Genomic DNA, 17,418 nt, shown 5'->3' with positions numbered 1-17,418 from the left:
GTCGATTAATATTTTATTCTTTAGCTTTTTCTTTAAAGTTAACATTTTGGGCTTATAAATTCATTTTGCCTGCCTAATGAGATTCCTACTTATGAATTCAGAAGACTTGAATTTTAAACTATCTTGGGTTTGAATTCTTGTTCTGCCACTTACCAGCTGTTACTTTGAACAGTACATGTAACTTCTCTGAGCCTGTTTCTCCATATGTAAATGAAGGGGTTGGTTGTTCTCAGGTCTTAGTCTTTTATGATTCTATGAATGTCTACATGACCTTAAGTGTCTAATGGTTAATCTACCTTTCAGTAGTAACTTTTTATTTCTTCAGTCTCCACTGATTATGAATCATCAAGAGTCGGCTATAAATATTCCAAAAATCAAAATAACATATAATACAAAATCAAAAATCCAATAAAAAATTATATATCTAGAAAAAAGTATTACTTTGTAAATTAAAAACTGTGTTTCTTATACTTTAGACTCCTCACCATTGCTTTAGATTTCAGCTATGATGGGTTTGTAAATAACTTCACTGAAATTTAATTGATTCAGTTGTCTATGAGTTTAACCATCAGTTTTAATCACAAACTAGTTTCCCTTTATAGACTTCTCAGTTTAGTTTATATATGCCCAGGGAATGCAAAGAAAAGCTAATATTAGAATAAACTGAACACAGATATTTTATCTCTGTCCAGATGGAAACTTGGGCATCCCTTTGTCAGTTCCATAAACATTTATTTGTATTAATGATAATAGCTTTGAGAAGGATAGCATTAAGTCATTTTTATTATTGTGGGCTGGAATATTACTGAGCACTCTTCATCCTCAGTGAACTTTATAAATAAGAGCAGCTTCATTAGATATAATTCACAATCTAAAATGTATCCACGTGAAGTATACCCTTCAGTGGTTTTTAATATACTTAGAGTTACGCACCTGTGACCATCAAAGAGCTTTTAAAACACCATCTTCAAGAAACATCAAAAGTAAGAAGAGATACTGGGGTGCCTGGGTGGCTCAGTGGGTTATGGCTCTGCCTTTGGCTCGGGTCACGATCTCAGGGTCCTGGGATTGAGTCCTGCATCGGGCTCTCTGTTCAGCTGAGAGCCCTCTTCCCCCTCTCTCTCTGCCTGTCTCTCTGACTACTTGTGATCTCTGTCTGTCAAATAAATAAAATCTTAAAAAAAAAAAGTAAAAAGATACTAATGACATTTAAAAGATGTAGGAAATGTCCAGAGTTAGATGAAATATAAGGATTAATTCCTTTAACATGGAACAAAGAAAGAAATTACATCAGAACTACAACCAAATTAAGTTTTGGGTTTTTTTTTTTAACTTTGAGTGAGATCTCTTCGTTCAGATTATCCGTATGACCTGTCACTTATAACGATGGTATGCATCATTTGCGTTTTTAGAGATACGCATAATATTCAATATTACAAAAGAGCTATTTCAGACAGTGCCCTCTAGAAAACTTTGAGAGGTCTGATGATGCTCTGACAGTGCTATTTCATATATCTACAATGAAATTCAATAGATTTATACACAAACAACTGTAAACATTATTTTCTGCAGGTGTAGATAAATTTGCATATTATATAAATAGTAAATGGGGTTAAGATGATTTCATGAGTGGAATTAGAGTTGAAGATAACTGTGTTACCTTAATGCCGAGGGATTGTGCAGAGTAATCTTGCAACATGTGTTTTGTTGCTCATATATAGTAGTTGATAAATACACATCCTGCTCCATACCATCTAAACAGTTTGCCAATAATGTCTCAAAATGAAGAACCACAGTGTTCCTGGATAAAATCTAGACCTTGTGGTTATGTTAGTTGTCTTACATTGTAATACAAAATTATGTGAACTTGAAGACTCCTCTCTTAACGTCTTATTCCAACTTATGCCATACCAGGTTGGCTCGGTGTCCCGTCAAATCCAGGTCACTGCAACAGCCTCCCCTGTGGTCTTCCTGCCTTCTGGGACCCTATGCGTTCCATCCCTAAAGGGAATCCAAGCTTTTTAGGAACTCCTACATCTCAGATTCTGTGAAAATACTGCATTATTCCTTCTAGATTAATTTTAGAATAGTACTTTTCTTATCATAAAATTTTTTCCTATTGGGAAAAGAAAAAGTTTCATGGGTGTTTGAAATTTTAGAATAAAATTTTGTCATTTCAGAACTGTCAGAGCACAATCACAAACACATTTTTCAGTTTATTTATACTTATAGATCTTCCTCAACTTAATAATGGGGTTATGTCCTGATAAGCCCATTGTAAATTGAAAATCTCCTAAGTCAAAAATGTATTTAATATATCTGACCTACAGAACATCATAACTTAGCCTAGCCTACCTTAAACATGCTCTGTACACATCCATTAGCCAACAGTTGGGAAAAATCAATTTTTTTTAAAAGAATGAATGTATGTATGATGTATGTATGTATGTTTGTATTTATTTTGGAGAGCACACAAGCATATGCTCTCCTGTGAGCACAAGTGTGCGGGGTGGGGAGAGGAACAGAGTGGGAGGGTGAGGGAAAGGGAGAGAATCCCAAGCCGACTCTATGGTGAGCACAGAGCCGGATGTGGGGCTGATCTCATGACCCTGAGATAAAGACCTGAGGCAGAACCAAGAGTCTGATGCTTAACCAGCTGAGCCACCCAGGTGCCCCCAAAGCCAGTTTTATATTAAAGTGTTAAATTACATGACATTTATCAACTCCCATACTGAAAGTGAAAACAATGTTTGAGTACAGAACAGTGGTTTACTCTGGTGATGGTGTGGCTGACTGGAAGCAGTGGTTCCTGCCCCACATCACGAGATGTCATCATACTGCATACTGCTGACCTAGACAAAGATCAAAATTCAGAATTTGAAATATGGTCTCTACCAAACTTATTTTGTGTTCATAGCATCATTCAGTCAAAAAATTCTAAGTCAAACCACTCTAAGTCCGGGATCATCTATATTCATTCTATTTTGGTCCAAAATATCCTCTATTTAAATAGTACTTTATTTCCTTAAACCTAATTTCTGTTTGGATGAATGCCCAAATTTATGCATCTGGCAATGGCAACAAACATATCCTTCAAGGTTCAGTGAATGCAGTGCTAAAACCTCTCTCATTTTATCTTTATCAAGGGCAGGATTACAAACACAAAGAAAATTAACCAAACTAATACAACTTTTTGAAGATTTCCTAAAGGCCAGTATTCTGTTCTTCCATAAAACCCTAAATTTACCTGTATGTAGTAACCAGTTTTTAGCTGTTATGAATAATGTATTGTATACTTAAATTTGATCACATCACTTTATTACCACAAGATTCTTAGAAGTGGAATTAACGGATGAAAGCATATTAACATATGTGTACCTATTGCTACATTGCTAAATTACTTTCTAAAAAGGCTATACCTTATATGCCAACTTTAATGGATAACAGTTTATTGCATGTTACTACATGCAGATGGAGAATCCCTGGCTAAAGAAATTGGAATGATTTCAGTTATTTAAACGAAAAAAAAAATCTAAAAGGAAAAGCACATTGTTTAACCTACTTAAAACTCTGCTCAAAAATCTCAGCTTTGAGTAACACACGTCCCGCCTCCTTCACTGTTGTCACCGAGGCCCAGACCATCATTGTCTTTCACACAGGGTTGAAACAGCCTCCTAACTGGCCCCTCACATTCTGCCCTTGCCCCTCCAGTCACTGCCCCAAGGACCCTTCTAAAACACCAGCGTATAATGTTCTTTGCTCAAAACATCTGGTAGATTCCAGGTTCTCTCCCTAAAAATGAAAAACAAAGTCCTTCTAATGACCCACAAACTCTTCCATTTCTATTTGGCTTCCCTCTTCTCATCTCCTAATTACCCCTGGTTGCTCGTCTTCCAGCCTCATTGGCCTTCTGGCAGCCTCTTGGAGAGGCTGGACTTCTTCCTGCCTCAGCCTGGGCTGAGCTGACTCGCTGCCTGCAAGTCTTTTCTCCAGGATACTCACATCCTCACCTGCCCAGATCTTAACTCAAAGAGAACCTTCTGGCTACGGACTACAAACTCCATTACTGGGGCTTACTTGTGCTCAGATTTCTGATTGGACTCAGCAAAAGGAAGACCCTGTCAGGGGACTGGCGGAGAGGGTGAGAGCAGGCAGGCCGTCTCCTTCCTCCCTCCCTCCACCTGGGCTGTGTGGAGTCTAACAGCCCATGGCTAAAGCCCCCCACCTGTGACTCCAGCTTCTGCTGGCCTTAGCAACACTGTCCTTTCCTTTGCCTCTCTGTTCCAGGGTGGCAACTGTCCTGCATTGCCAGTCTGTTAGTTCACTTATCTCTCCCCTCCACCCCACCTTGTGTGTCATCTTTTTTACAAGAAGTTTTCAGGTGCCACTTCAGTTTGCCAGCCAGTTCCTGTCAGGACCAGACCCTAACGCCATCCTGTCCAAACTTGCAACTCCCCTCGACACTTGCTATTTCCCTACCTTGCTTTGTTTTTTCTCTGTCATTTACCAAATTTCATTTATATATTTATATGTATATATATAATATACTTATTGATATATAAATGAAATTTGATATATATATAATAAATTTAAAATATATCAACTACTGTGTGTATATATATAATACATATATAATATGTATCACAATCAACTACTATGTGTACATATATATGTACACATAGTTGATAGTCTGCTATCAGTCTGCTAGTAGTTGACATATATATATATACACACACACACATACATACACATAGTAGTTGATAGTCTGCTTCTCCTTTTAGCGTATAAACTCCATCAAGGCAAGAATTTGTTTTGTCAATTGTCTTCAGCACCTTAACAGTGCACGGCACCCATGGGAACTTGACATATACAGTTGATCCTTGAACAACAAGGGTTTGAACTATATGGGTCCACTTATATGTGGCTTTTTTTTTTTTAATAAATACAGCACAGTACGGTGAATGTAATTCCTGTTTCTTATGATTTTCTTAACATTTTTTGTCTAGAATATTTGTTATTGTGAGGCTTCCAGTCAACAGTAGGCGCTTGCTTAGTAGTTAAGTTTCAGAGGAATCAAGGACTGTGTATGGATTTTGAATTGCAAAGCAGTCAGTGCCCCACCTTCCATGTTGTTCAGGGGCCAACTATGTAACTTTTGAGTGCATACAATGAATGACCTACTTATCTAGCTTCTAAATTTATAACTCCCTTCTTTTGAACTTGGAAATAAGTACTAAATTTGTTTTGTCAAGTTAGTGTATACATTCTACAAGTCAGCACCGAACCCACTATGGGTTGGCCATGCAGCCAGTGGTGGATACAGACAGAGCCTCTTGCCTTTCTGGAGTTCCCTTGGATGACAGTTCTGCTACAGTCTTCTCAGGACTGATGGTTTCTATACTATCGGAAAATAATAGTTGTAGATATTTTAGGTTGTTTGCTTTATTGCACATTATATTTAGCAATAAAAATATTGTTCAGGGGGCGCCTGGGTGGCTCAGTGGGTTAAGCCGCTGCCTTCGGCTCAGGTCATGATCTCAGGGTCCTGGGATCGAGCCCCGCATCGGGCTATCTGCTCAGCAGGGAGCCTGCTTCCTCCTCTCTCTCTGCCTGCCTCTCTGCCGGCTTGTGATCTCTCTCTGTCAAATAAATAAATAAAATCTTAAAAAAAAAATATTGTTCAGGATCCAACTCAAATTTTAGCTCTTTTCAGACTCTACCCCATTACTCCATCCCATAATGATTATTCCTTTCTCTGAATTATTTAACGTTTTTAAATGCATGATATGTTTGCTGTCTACATCTTAAAATATCCTTGATACATTTTTTCATTTAACTCCTACTATAGCTCATTTAACACATGCCGTTTTGAACTTGATATTCTCCATTGCAGCTAGTGCAGATTATATAGATATAGACAGAATGGTTTAGTAGTAGTAGTTCAGTGGGTGATTGTTCATGCTACTTATTTTAATTTGAACAGCAAAAATTTCTATTCTATAGGGACCTCTTTTTTTTTTTTTCAAATTAGAGTTTTATGTAAAAGTTTTTAGAAGATTGGTTGATTTTTACATGCAGATATCTTTTTCTCCTGTTTGGAGAAGAGATTACTCATTTTCTTGAGGCATTTATATAATTATGATTAGGTGTAAAAGTCTGTTTTTAAAATGCATCTTTGGGGATGCCTGGGTAGCTCAGTGGGTTAAGCCTCTGCCTTCGGCTCAGGTCATGATCCCAGGGTTCTGGGATTGAGTACCACATCGGGCTCTCTGCTCAGTGGGAAGCCTGCTTCTCCCTCTGCCTGCCTCTCTGCCTACTTGTGATCTCTCTCTCTCTCTCTCTCTCTGACAAATAAATAAATAAATAAATAAAATCTTAAAAAAAAAAAGTCTTTGCATGCAGGTTAGATCATGTCTCTTAGGTACATGGAGGCATTGCTGTTTTTTCAACAACAAAAAAACCCCAAACCGAAGAGAACGGCATTTGAATTTGGCCTTGAACAAAAGAGGTTTTATATGGAGAAACTTCTGAATATGAATAATTATTATTTCCAATATTCAGGGAAGAGGAAGCATCTTTAAAAAAGGTTGGGAGGCAGTAAAGTAAAAGAGTATTTCTAGGAAAACAAGTATTTCCAGGAAAACAAGTATTTCCAGGAAAACAATCTGGCTGAAACTGATTCAGTTTATAGACTGTCTTAAATGTCGGCTAATGAGTGTGGACTGTTTCCATATTATAGGAACAATGGAGGTCATCTGTACTCGGTTTAGTATTTCCCCATTAGTTTTTTTTTTTTAAAGATTTTATTTATTTAGTTGACACAGAGATCACAAGCAGGCAGAGAGGCAGGCAGAGAGAGAGGAAGGGAAGCAGGCTCCCTGCTGAGCAGAGCCTGAGGCTGGGCTCCATCCCAGGACCCTGAGATCATGACCTGAGCTGAAGGCAGAGGCTTAACCCACTGAGCCACCCAGGCGCCCCTCCCCAATAGTTTTAAAACATACCCAATTAAAAATTGTACATGTTATCATGAAAATGACAGATTGTGAGCTTTTTATATATGTCTCTAAGCTTTTTGCATAAGATCTTCTAGCATCTTTCCTGAGTTCAAAAATATTTATAGTACAAAAAATGACATTTTTCTTCAAAATTGTGTCCAATTCTTATAATAGGTCAAATTGGGTTACATACTAGCGTTTTTACATTTGTTCATTACAACTCAGCCTCTAAATACTGAATGGCTAAGATATATTTGCAGTGATTCTCGGTAACTTTTCTAGGAGCCTTGTGGTTTTATTTTTTTAATAACTATGCAAGCATTCTCATACGTGAAGCATGCCCCCTTGTGCTGCCTGGCTCCCGATGCACAGCCCTAGCACTAGACGGTCAGTTCTCATGCAGACCTCCTGCACAACTTGGTGTGAATTTCAGAATCATTCTTGCAGACCAGATTGTCAGAGAAATTAGGTAACTTTTGACTCTGTTTTGGACAAAAGAATTTGACACACTCTTAATAATGGGTTCTTAAAAGTCAATATATGGGGGCGCCTGGGTGGTTCAGTGGGTTAAGCCGCTGCCTTCGGCTCAGGTCATGATCTCAGGGTCCTGGGATCGAGTCCCGCATCGGGCTCTCTGCTCGGCAGGGAGCCTGCTTCCCTCTCTCTCTGCCTGCCTCTCCGACTACTTGTGATTTCTCTCTGTCAAATAAATAAATAAAATCTTTAAAAAAAAAAAAAGGTCAATATATGTTTCTTGGAGTATCTTTTAAAAGGTTCTAGAATCAGTTTTACTTAAAATCTTGATGTTCATACAAATTTATTTTGACATGTAATGTTTTATGCTAATCAACAGTATATAAAGTATTAAACATCTAAACAGAAAATTGTAGGTGGTTGAGCATGTGATGGTATTTAATAAAAGAAATACATCCATGAATGACTGTTTTCCCATATTCTTACCATTTGTGCCATGAAAATTGGAAAATTACTAGATTACCCAGAGCATTTATGGAAGGGAGAGGCTGTGCCTGATTTTTTTGGTACATCCCCTCACTGTACTCAGTCCACAGCTCTGTGTGAGACATCTGTTGAGGTACTATTTAAGTCCTGTGGCATCTGGCATACGGTATTCTTTTCTGCTATTTAGCAACCAAGTAAAGAATAAATCTTCACAATGTGTATCAAAGATTCAAAATGAAAAAGTATGTAAAGTCAAATTTATTTTAGGATATAGTAGTTTTCAATTGTTTGGGTGTTAAAAATAGCTAACATTGGAAAATTGTATTCCATAAAAAGAAAAATATGATAAAATGACATTTGGTATTTATATCCAGATAATAATGAAAGGTTGTTCATACCTTCATTCGCTCTGACCTTTTCCTTTTGTTACCCCCCTTAGCCTAATGAGTTTTGAGAAGTAATTTTTCAAAGAAAAGGACTTTTCTTCGCTAGAATCACATTCTTATAGAAACTGTGGAAAATTAGAGAAAAGAAAGAAGACTAATAATTACAATGTTATCACTTAGGAATAATGACTAAATAATTTGTTACATGTTCTTCATAGATTTTATTTTCCTTTCCACTTCCCATTTGAAAATGTTTTGTTTCTTGAAGAGACCCACTGTTTTATGGCCTGGTAATTGCAAATTGCTGGCATTTGGATTTGATTGCTTTTGCTTATTGACCTTGTTTGCCACGTTCTAAGAACCCTGTTCTAAGTGAATCAGGATTATTTAAAAGACAGAGGGTGATATATATTTGTTTCTCTTCTTTTAAGTTATTTTTAGATGAAAGGCTTTCTTAATATTATTTTTTTATTATTATTGAAGAGACACATTTAAGGGGTCTTACTATATAATTAACACGAAGTCCGAAACTATATAAACTAAGAGTATTTCTCCAGCCTTAATGTAGACAAATTATGACATTTTACTTTCTTTTTCAATGTGTGTGCATTTTGCAGTTTTCTCTTGTTAGCATTCTAGCTTTTGTTTTGGGTGTTGAAGGTTTTTGGGGTTTTTTTGTGTGGGTTTTTTTTGTTTTTTTTTGTCATGGTTAAATGGATTAAGATTTCCGTAGGGAACTGGGGAAGGTGGTGATACTACTATTTCTTTGTTCCCAGTTTATATTCTGAAAGATACCGGACCCCAGAGGGACACATTCGTAAGACTGAAAAGACCTATTCCATGCTAGACATTTATCCAGTGAGCACTAGAGAAAGTTGTGTTAATGCCACCTTAAGATAGGTTAGCCATCATGTCAACGACAGTATTATTTTTAGCTCTTTTTAGCACTTGGCTTTTGAATAAAATTACTTATCTCGTATAGACTATCATGAAAGGAAATGTTAATGAGCTGCTTTCCTTAAACGTTACATTATTCCTATAATTTTTGTTTGTTTTTAGTTGTGACTCTTCTCCTTGCAGGATATAGGCCTTTCTAGGACAAGGCTTCATCTTTACTGTACCAGTTTATGCACCCTGCATACAGTAGGTGCTAATAATACTGCTCAAGGAATATACTATATGCTTTGTTTAAGGCAGCCAGCTGGAAGGAAACATGAGGTCAGTAGACATAAAAATGTCTGTGGTGCCTGACTGGGTCAGTTGGTAGAGCATGCAACTCTTAATCTTAATCAAGATTAAGTTCAAGCTCCATGGTGGGTATTTTCTTAAAAAAAAAAAAAAAAGTAATTTAAAAATGCTTGTGGTCTTAAAATCCCACTAATTTTATTTATTTTTATTTATAGACATGCTTCCATCATTTCTTCAGAAAGCTGAAGTTGTCTCTGAAGCTTCTAGAGAAACTTGTGTAGCTTTGAGTGATTGCCTTAATCTCTTCACTAAACAAGAAGGGGTAGGTAGTTTGTAATTTAATTTTTCAATAATTTAGTGTCACATACTGGATCATTCAATAAATCACTGCTTTCAAATTGACCAAAGGTAGGAGAAAATAGTCTTAATAAAGAAAATGAAGAGTTGATTTTCACTAAAATTTAGAACTCCTTCATTCTTGATTAAGCCAGATGATTCTGATATAACTTGTATTCAAATCTAATTTACTTATACAGCTGTATTTATCGACCACGGTTTAAAGTTCTTCTCAGAGTTCTTGTGGCATTTCAACAAGAGTGTTGTGAAAATATTGTGGAAACCAAAGGTTTTATATGAAAAACACATATTTTTCTTTAGAAAATAGAGAGCTGTTACATTTACCCATATGAGTTGAGCTCAGTAGATTAAATATCTTCTGTTCTTTTCCCCTTGCTCTCTCCCATTCACTTTTCTAAATATTAATAAGAGTGATAAGTTTATCCATTAATAATTCTTTTTCTGAGGACTGAAAAGTTGTAAAGATGTGTTTTGGTTGTCTGCACTAGGGTTTTTCTTGTTTTAATTTTTTCATGATGTTAAATGCAAGCTAAGCAGCCATAGGCTTTCTCTTCCATTTTGTTAAATTCTCCATATATGTTCAGTCTTCAGCTTTTTAGAATAAGACACCAGATTTCTCATTCTGTTTACAATTTATTTGTACCTTTTAATTAGATATTAGGTTTTGGTAAAACAAGATAGATGAACATGATTTTGTATGTTTCTCTCACATATAAAGATCTAAAATTTTATTTTCTTGTGATTACAGTGGAAGCCCTGTGAATTCAGATAAAAAAATTTTTAAACACCAGCTTTGTTATGTACACCACAAATTCCATATTTTATTTGGAGAAAATGTGAGTGATCCAAAATTCATTTAAAACAAATTTACAGAAAGTCTTTCAGTAACTATCACAGGAAAACATAATTTTTCATTAAACATTTTAAATGGTTAATTCTTCCAGTACTGTTTGAAAGCATCCCCTCTCAGCATTTCTATTTTTGGTGATTTCATATTCTAGGTTATTTAAATGAGGCATGATTTAGTGATCTAAATAAATCTAAATAGCATTGTTCAACATTTCTGAAATGAACAAATTGTGGTGTCTAGTAATTCAGGTAATATTTAATACATTATAAAACTAAATTTCATTAATGTCTCTTAATGTGGTACCTGATGGATGTATCAGTAATGTCTGTGTTTTAGTTATGTATTGTTACAAGGTAAATTCTAGATTAGAAGCAATTTAATTTCTGGAGAAATTAAATTAAATTATGCTAATTTTTAAACTGCTTGCTTAAAAATATAGTCTAGGTGGGGCGCCTGGGTGGCTCATTGGGTTAAAGCCTCTGCCTTCAGCTCAGGTCATGATCTCAGGATCCTGGGATAGAGTCAGGATCCTGGGATCTAGACCCATATCGGGCTCTCTATTCAGCAGGGAGCCTGCTTCTCCGTCTCTCTCTGCCTGCTTCTCTGCCTACTTGTGATCGCTGTCAAATAAATAAATAAAATCTTAAAAACAAAATATAGTCTAGGTTATTACCTCTCTGAAAATCCAGATGTGCAAGAGTATATTAGCCTCAAGTTTAAACTACTCAGATTTTTAAATCTGTCGTGAGGATTAAATAACATAATATAAGCAAAATACTTAGCATAGATCCTGATACATAGTAAGCCCTTTTGAGTAAAAATGAACAGTTACTATAGGATGCTATCTAATTAACACTTGTGACCCCTTTTCTCTGATGGCATTTTTAGCTTTTGTGTCTTTAGCTATTTAACTCATTTTGGGAGGAGGTGGTATTATCTAAAGAAAATTTGAGTGTTTGTGGAATAATTGTGTTCTTTTCATCCTTATTATGTATTATTCAAGTGTCAAAGGGCTACTGAAGTTCTCTGAACTTTGGTATTTCCATCTTTCAAATAAAGGAGACCATACTGTAAGTCATTAACAGGCACTGGTCTGAAAGTCTAATGGACCTTTTTAAAATCTCAAGTCTTTTTCCTAACCAACCATGGGCAAGTTTCTGTAAAATGAAAATGTATAAACAGCTCAGTGTCAGATGTGGGGGTCAAATGTATATAGATGAATAAGAACTGTGTGGCACACGGTACTTATTTAGGAAATGGCATTTAATTGCTTCAAATTTGCAAAGTAGCTTTAAGATTCTTTTCCAGTAATGCTATAAAATAGCAATTCTGAGGTTCTTTGGATTTCTTTCTGGGAAATAGGATTGTAGACAATGGAAAGGGCCTCCAAGTATTTAAAAGACAAATGGCATCATGGAAGGTAGTTTTTCATAAGGCTAAGACCTACAGCATAGGAATTTAATAGTGTACTTGAGGGGTGCCTGGGTGGCTCAGTGGGTTAAGCCTCTGCCTTCGGCTCAGGTCATGATCCCAGGGTCCTGGGATCGAGTCCCACATCAGGCTCTCTGCTCGGCAGGGAGCCTGCTTCTTCCTCTCTCTCTTTCAGCCTGCCTTTCTGCCTACTTGTGATCTCAGTCTGTCAAATAAATAAATAAAATCTTGAAAAAAAAATAATAGTGTACTTGAGGTCATCACAGCATAACTAGGTATTGTAATGCTTTATTATCTGGAATCATAAATAGTATTTCTGCTATCTAGAAATTTGTCAAAAGAACAGTCATAAGCTTTGAACTCACAGAGACCTGGGTCTAATTCCATGTTCTGCTCCTTAATCTCTCTTTGCCACAGTTTTCATATACAATTACCTTTTCAAAATCGCAATCAACCAAAAAAGAGTGTTTTGAAAAGTATGTATGATCATCTTGGCAAAAAACCTTGTATGCTACCTGGCATGTAACGAGGATCCAGTAGATCTAAGTAATCCCAGCCCCCGTTGCCACAAAACTATTTTTATTCTAATATTTGTGATGACAGTTCTCTCTCTCTCTTTTTTAAATATTTTATTTATTTATTTGACAGGGAGAAAGATCACAAGTAGGCAGAGAGGCAGGCAGAGAGAGAGGGGGAAGCAGGCTTCCCGCCAAGCAGAGAGCCCAATACAGGGCCCCCAGGACCCCAAGATCACGACCTGAGCCGAAGGCAGAGGCTTAACCCATTGAGCCACCCAGGCACCCCTGTGATGACAGTTCTTTTAACTGTTATGCATTTAAATCTTACACTAAATTTTTAACAATTTTATCTTTTCTGGGGGCCTCAGCATTGTCCTTTTGTCCATGTTGTGTGTTCATAATTACTCTGATTCTTAGCACAGAGATGCCGTCAGAGGATAATATTTATAGAACTCTGTAATTTGACTCAATTGCCCAGTCCTGCTAATGCTCTTGAATTCACTTTTGCTCTTGATGGGTTTTAAAATTTTTTTCTCTTGATTTTTTAGCTCGGCTGTGTGCCTGTCTAGAGCAGTGGAATACTGATCCCTTCTGGTTTACTCCTTTCTCGTGTTGTTTATGAAAAAAGAAAACAAGATAACCAGACTTGGTCAAATTCTGTCCACAGTAAGAGCAAGCTGGCTCTGGATGAGAAACATAGGGGTTTACAATGAGGTCAGGCCTTAGTGCCTGGATTTGGGGCTATTTCTGCGGTATGTGAGTATTCTTTGTTTATTTGGGGATGATCTGATGTGACCCAGATATTCAAGGTTTCCATAGACCTTAATAAATGAGGTGCATTATGTAGGCATATTTTACTTGTAAATAACACCATGTTGTTGAAAAAAACCTGCAAAATATAAAGCAAGCTGTAAAGTTTGTGATTGATTTACTAAAAGGAAACTTATTAGGTGTTTTTATAATATAGGGGAGACATTAGAGAATGTGAATGCCATAATATGTATTTAACCTTGTTTGAGAGTTCTCTTCAAAAGGCTAATGGGGTGCCTGGCTGGCTCAGTTGGTAGAGCACAGGGCTCTTAATCTCAGGGCCATGAGTTCAAGCCTCATGGTAGGTGTGGAGCCTATTAAAAAAAAAAAAAAAATTCTAAAGGCTAGAAACTGGCTTCATGAATTATTTTTGTTTCTGCAGTTTACCTCACTGTGTCATAAGTGGCTAAAATGTCACACATTAACATCAGTGGTCCCCTTCTTGTTTTGTGTATCATCGAGCTCCCTTTGATATTAATCAAACCAGTTTTTCTGAAGTAGGAACTTGCTTACTTAAAATTAGTGTAAGCTTACTCATAAAATATTTTATGCTTCTATGTTAAATTTCCTTACTGCTCAAGAGCTATAACCCAAAAGTATGATTGGGATGATAGTGATGCTAAGTTTGTGGTGTAATGGAGAGATCTGGACCTTAAATTGGACCAACCAAAAGGTATTGCTACTTTGGACCAGCTGCTGCTATCTTTGGAGAGAAACAATGCCCTCCTTTGAGCTTCCAGCTCTATAACGTCGAGGTCTCTAATATTCATTAGTTTCCTTGGCTGTTCAAAGGCCTTTAGTCATTTTGTCCTTCATTTCATTTCTTTGTCTTTCATTTCTTCCTGGTTATACCTTTTGGGCGCTTATCTCTCTGTCATCCCTTCAGTCTCCTCCTCTCCCTCTGCTCTCAGCAAAATTCTTTGTTAAACATACATGGAGGCAGTGACTATATTTGCTGCCAGTTCCATGCCACTTCCAACCCCCAGTCTCTTTTTTCTTTCCTTTCAATGGCATCTGCCTCCTTCTATCCTGCTCGAAAACAGCTTCTCTTTTCTTTTGAATCTTCTACTCCCTTAGAGCTTCTGTCTCCCTATATTCCTTTCCAATTCTATTTTGGAAAATGTGATAATTTCTGTTTCTACTTTATTCCTCAACTAGCCCATTGAAACCATTCTTGCCAATAATCTCCTTACTGCTAAATCAGAGGATACCCTTAAATTACCTTGCTCGTACTGTGATGGATCTGGCATTTGACCACTACTTGCTTTTTGGAGTTCTTCTCAGTGATTTCCATGGTGCCTACCTCTTCTCGCCTCTCTTAACCTTAGCGCAGCTCCTCCTCAGTTTTCTTCTGAAGCCTCTTTTCTTCTGCCTGTGCCTTGAATGTTGGTGTCCCTGGTTTCTGTGGATGACCTTTTCACTCAGCATTCTCCTTGGATGATCTTAGCCATTCCTTCAAACAGAAATCCATGATGACTGTGAAATCGCCACCTTAGATCTCTCCTGAGCTATGAACCAGTATATCCAGCTGCCTTTTAAACATGAGCACATGATTATAGCACAGGCATTTCAAGACCAGTGTGTCTAAAGCTGCATTATCCATTCAACTCAGAGACAGAATTCCCACGTATCCGGAACCCAAGCCAAGATCATGGAAGCTGTCCTTAGTTCATCTTTCTTCCTTATTCCCCCACGCTTAATCAAATTCTGTCATTTTTCCTTCCTGTCTCTCAGCTGTCTGTCTCCCTGTCCTCCCTCTCCTCCTACCTAACACTCAGATCCCCCACTGCCACTCTGTGAGGATAAAGCTCTCAGGATTGCTCTGTTGGATGACTGCCACTATTTCCTCATCCCAGGTTCCATCCTTAAGAACTGGCTTAGATATCTCTCCTAGTCTAGGGGTCTTTGCTATTGTAGCACTCACCACATTGTATCATTACATATTTACTTGTCTGATTATATATTTACTTAAAGAGCCCCTTAAGTAAGCAAGTATATCATAGTTATTTTTGTAGCATCTGCGTCTGGTATAGTACTTGACCTGGAATAGACCTTTAATGTCTGAATGAGTTTGAGGACAGGTTTAATGTTGGAACAAAAAGTACTCCACCCCCACCAGAGCTTGATAGTTAGCTAGAAATTTCATTAGCCTGAACGTCCCACTTAAGTGTAGTATTTAGGAGGTGGGTTTTAATGTCCTTTGAGTTTTCATCTACCCTTCAAGCCTGGCTGGAGTAAGAAACCATCTCTTCCATATAAGTAGCTTTTACAGTAGTAGGATTAATACCGTTGTTTTCCTCATTGCTCAAATGGTAGCCTAGAAAATGCATAAAAAATAAATACATGAAAAAAAAAAAGTCCAGTTCAGTCTTTGTTGTGGAATTGGAAACCTCCACTCCTAAGTGTCAGCCTGAGTAAGGGTCAGTTCTCTTCGAGGCGCAAGGGTCCAAAGTGGATTCCTCTGCTTTTCCCTGGGGGCGGGCTGGCCATTTAGAAGTTGTCAGGGCCCCGCGTCGCCAGGAGAGGGCTTGAGCACACAGCCCGCTCTAGGACCTCGCAGGAGCCTCCGCGGGATGCACGCAGAGCACGAGTAGCAGTTTCCTTACTTCCTTCCCGAGAATTGCGGGCCAGCAGTCCGCTCGCTCCTTTGGAGGGGCCGTGTGCTGGCTCTCGAGATCCCGGGCAGGTCTCCACCTGCGCATCGGAGGAGCGGCCCCGCGGGAGGGGGGCCGGGAGAGGAGGGACTGGACGACGACCGCGGCCCCGCGGAGCCGCCTGCTGCAGGCCATTCTGCGCGCGGCTCGCACTCTCCCGGGCGAGCCCTGGAGGAGGGCGGCTCTAGTTCTGCGACCGAGGGGCGCTGCACCGACCTCTGGTGGCCCGAGGGCCGGCGCGGAGTCTTGAGCCGTAGACGGCCAGGCTGCGCCTCTCCTTGACCTCAGTGGAGCAGGGGCGGGCGGAGGAAAGGTGACTTAGGGAGACCTTGCGGTGCCGCCCTGGGTCGCGCCTCCGGGCTGGGCTGGAGGGGAGGCACAGGAACAGGCCGAGCGCATTTGTGCTGGAGCTGGCAGAGGAGAGCAGGGCGGAGTGCGCCCGCGGGGAACCCCAGATCCGGCCCAGGTGGGTGAGTGTGTGTGCCCGCTGGGGGCTTTGCGAGGTCAGCTTCGGGACTGCAGAGGACACGGGCCGGGGCGGGGGCGGGGGGGGGCGGAGGAAGGGGGAGGGCGGCCAGATGAGATCTAGGGATGTGAGTAGATCCAAGAATAGTTGGACTCCTTAGTGTGGAGTGGAGTGCGGCCGCGGGCGAGTGGGGAGGGGTGCGTGAAGCGGGGGGGACCCTTCTCCTCCAGCCTGGCCAGGGTCTTTCTGCCGGCACGGTGCTTGCGTCGGGTTCCCACCAGAAGAGCCACTGAGGGGAAGAGACTGGACAGGTTTTTTTGTTTTGTTTTTGTTTTTCTTCGGCTAAATATTGGTAGTAGGTCAAGTGGGGCCGGAGTGGGAGGAGTAAGGCAGTGAAAGACGTTATTGTCCTAAATAACCTTCCAAGTTAGTGATTTTTTGCATGTCTCTGCTCTGGCTGACATTGAGATGAACTTACCATCCGCTGTTCCGAGCCCGCTAAAATTCCAAGGAAATGCACGAGTGGATTAAAGAGAGAAAGGGAAATTATACTGGGGCTGGGGAGTGGGGAGGGAGGTAGCTTTGAACTTTGTTTTGATTAAGGATTTTTGATTACTCATAGGCTTTCTTTGTAGCCTAAACCAGTGAGAATCACGTTCCCCAGCACTCAGAGCATGTGGCTAGTTGTTTTGTGTTTTTTTGTTGTGCTGGTTTTTTCTGGATTTGGAGGGAGGGTAGTAGGAAAGCAAAGATGCCAGGGAAGAGCTCAGTACAGCGTTTGAGAGTTGTTAAAGCTATTAAAA

The 17,418-nt window shown here is 39.1% G+C and overlaps 1 protein-coding gene across 5 annotated transcripts in view; it reads left to right on the top strand.

Annotated features, from left to right (window-relative positions):
* Window positions 1-17,418, top strand: part of OSBPL1A (oxysterol binding protein like 1A) — a 229,517-nt gene that overhangs the window by 91,103 nt on the left and 120,996 nt on the right. For 4 of the 5 annotated variants that reach the window (XM_045065459.1, XM_045065460.1, XM_045065461.1 and 1 more), the window contains one exon: window positions 9,745-9,851. In XM_045065459.1, coding sequence (XP_044921394.1) covers window positions 9,745-9,851 — 107 coding nt within the window. Of the gene's footprint in view, window positions 1-9,744; window positions 9,852-16,472; window positions 16,616-17,418 lie in introns of those variants that run through there. The other variant, XM_045065465.1, reaches the window with a different exon arrangement.

Source organism: Mustela putorius, unplaced genomic scaffold (genome assembly GCF_011764305.1).
Source record: "Mustela putorius furo isolate JIRA1106 unplaced genomic scaffold, ASM1176430v1.1 tig00003858_pilon_pilon_pilon, whole genome shotgun sequence".
Classification (NCBI taxonomy): Eukaryota; Metazoa; Chordata; class Mammalia; order Carnivora; family Mustelidae; genus Mustela; species Mustela putorius.
This window is presented reverse-complemented; position numbering and strand designations above follow the sequence as displayed.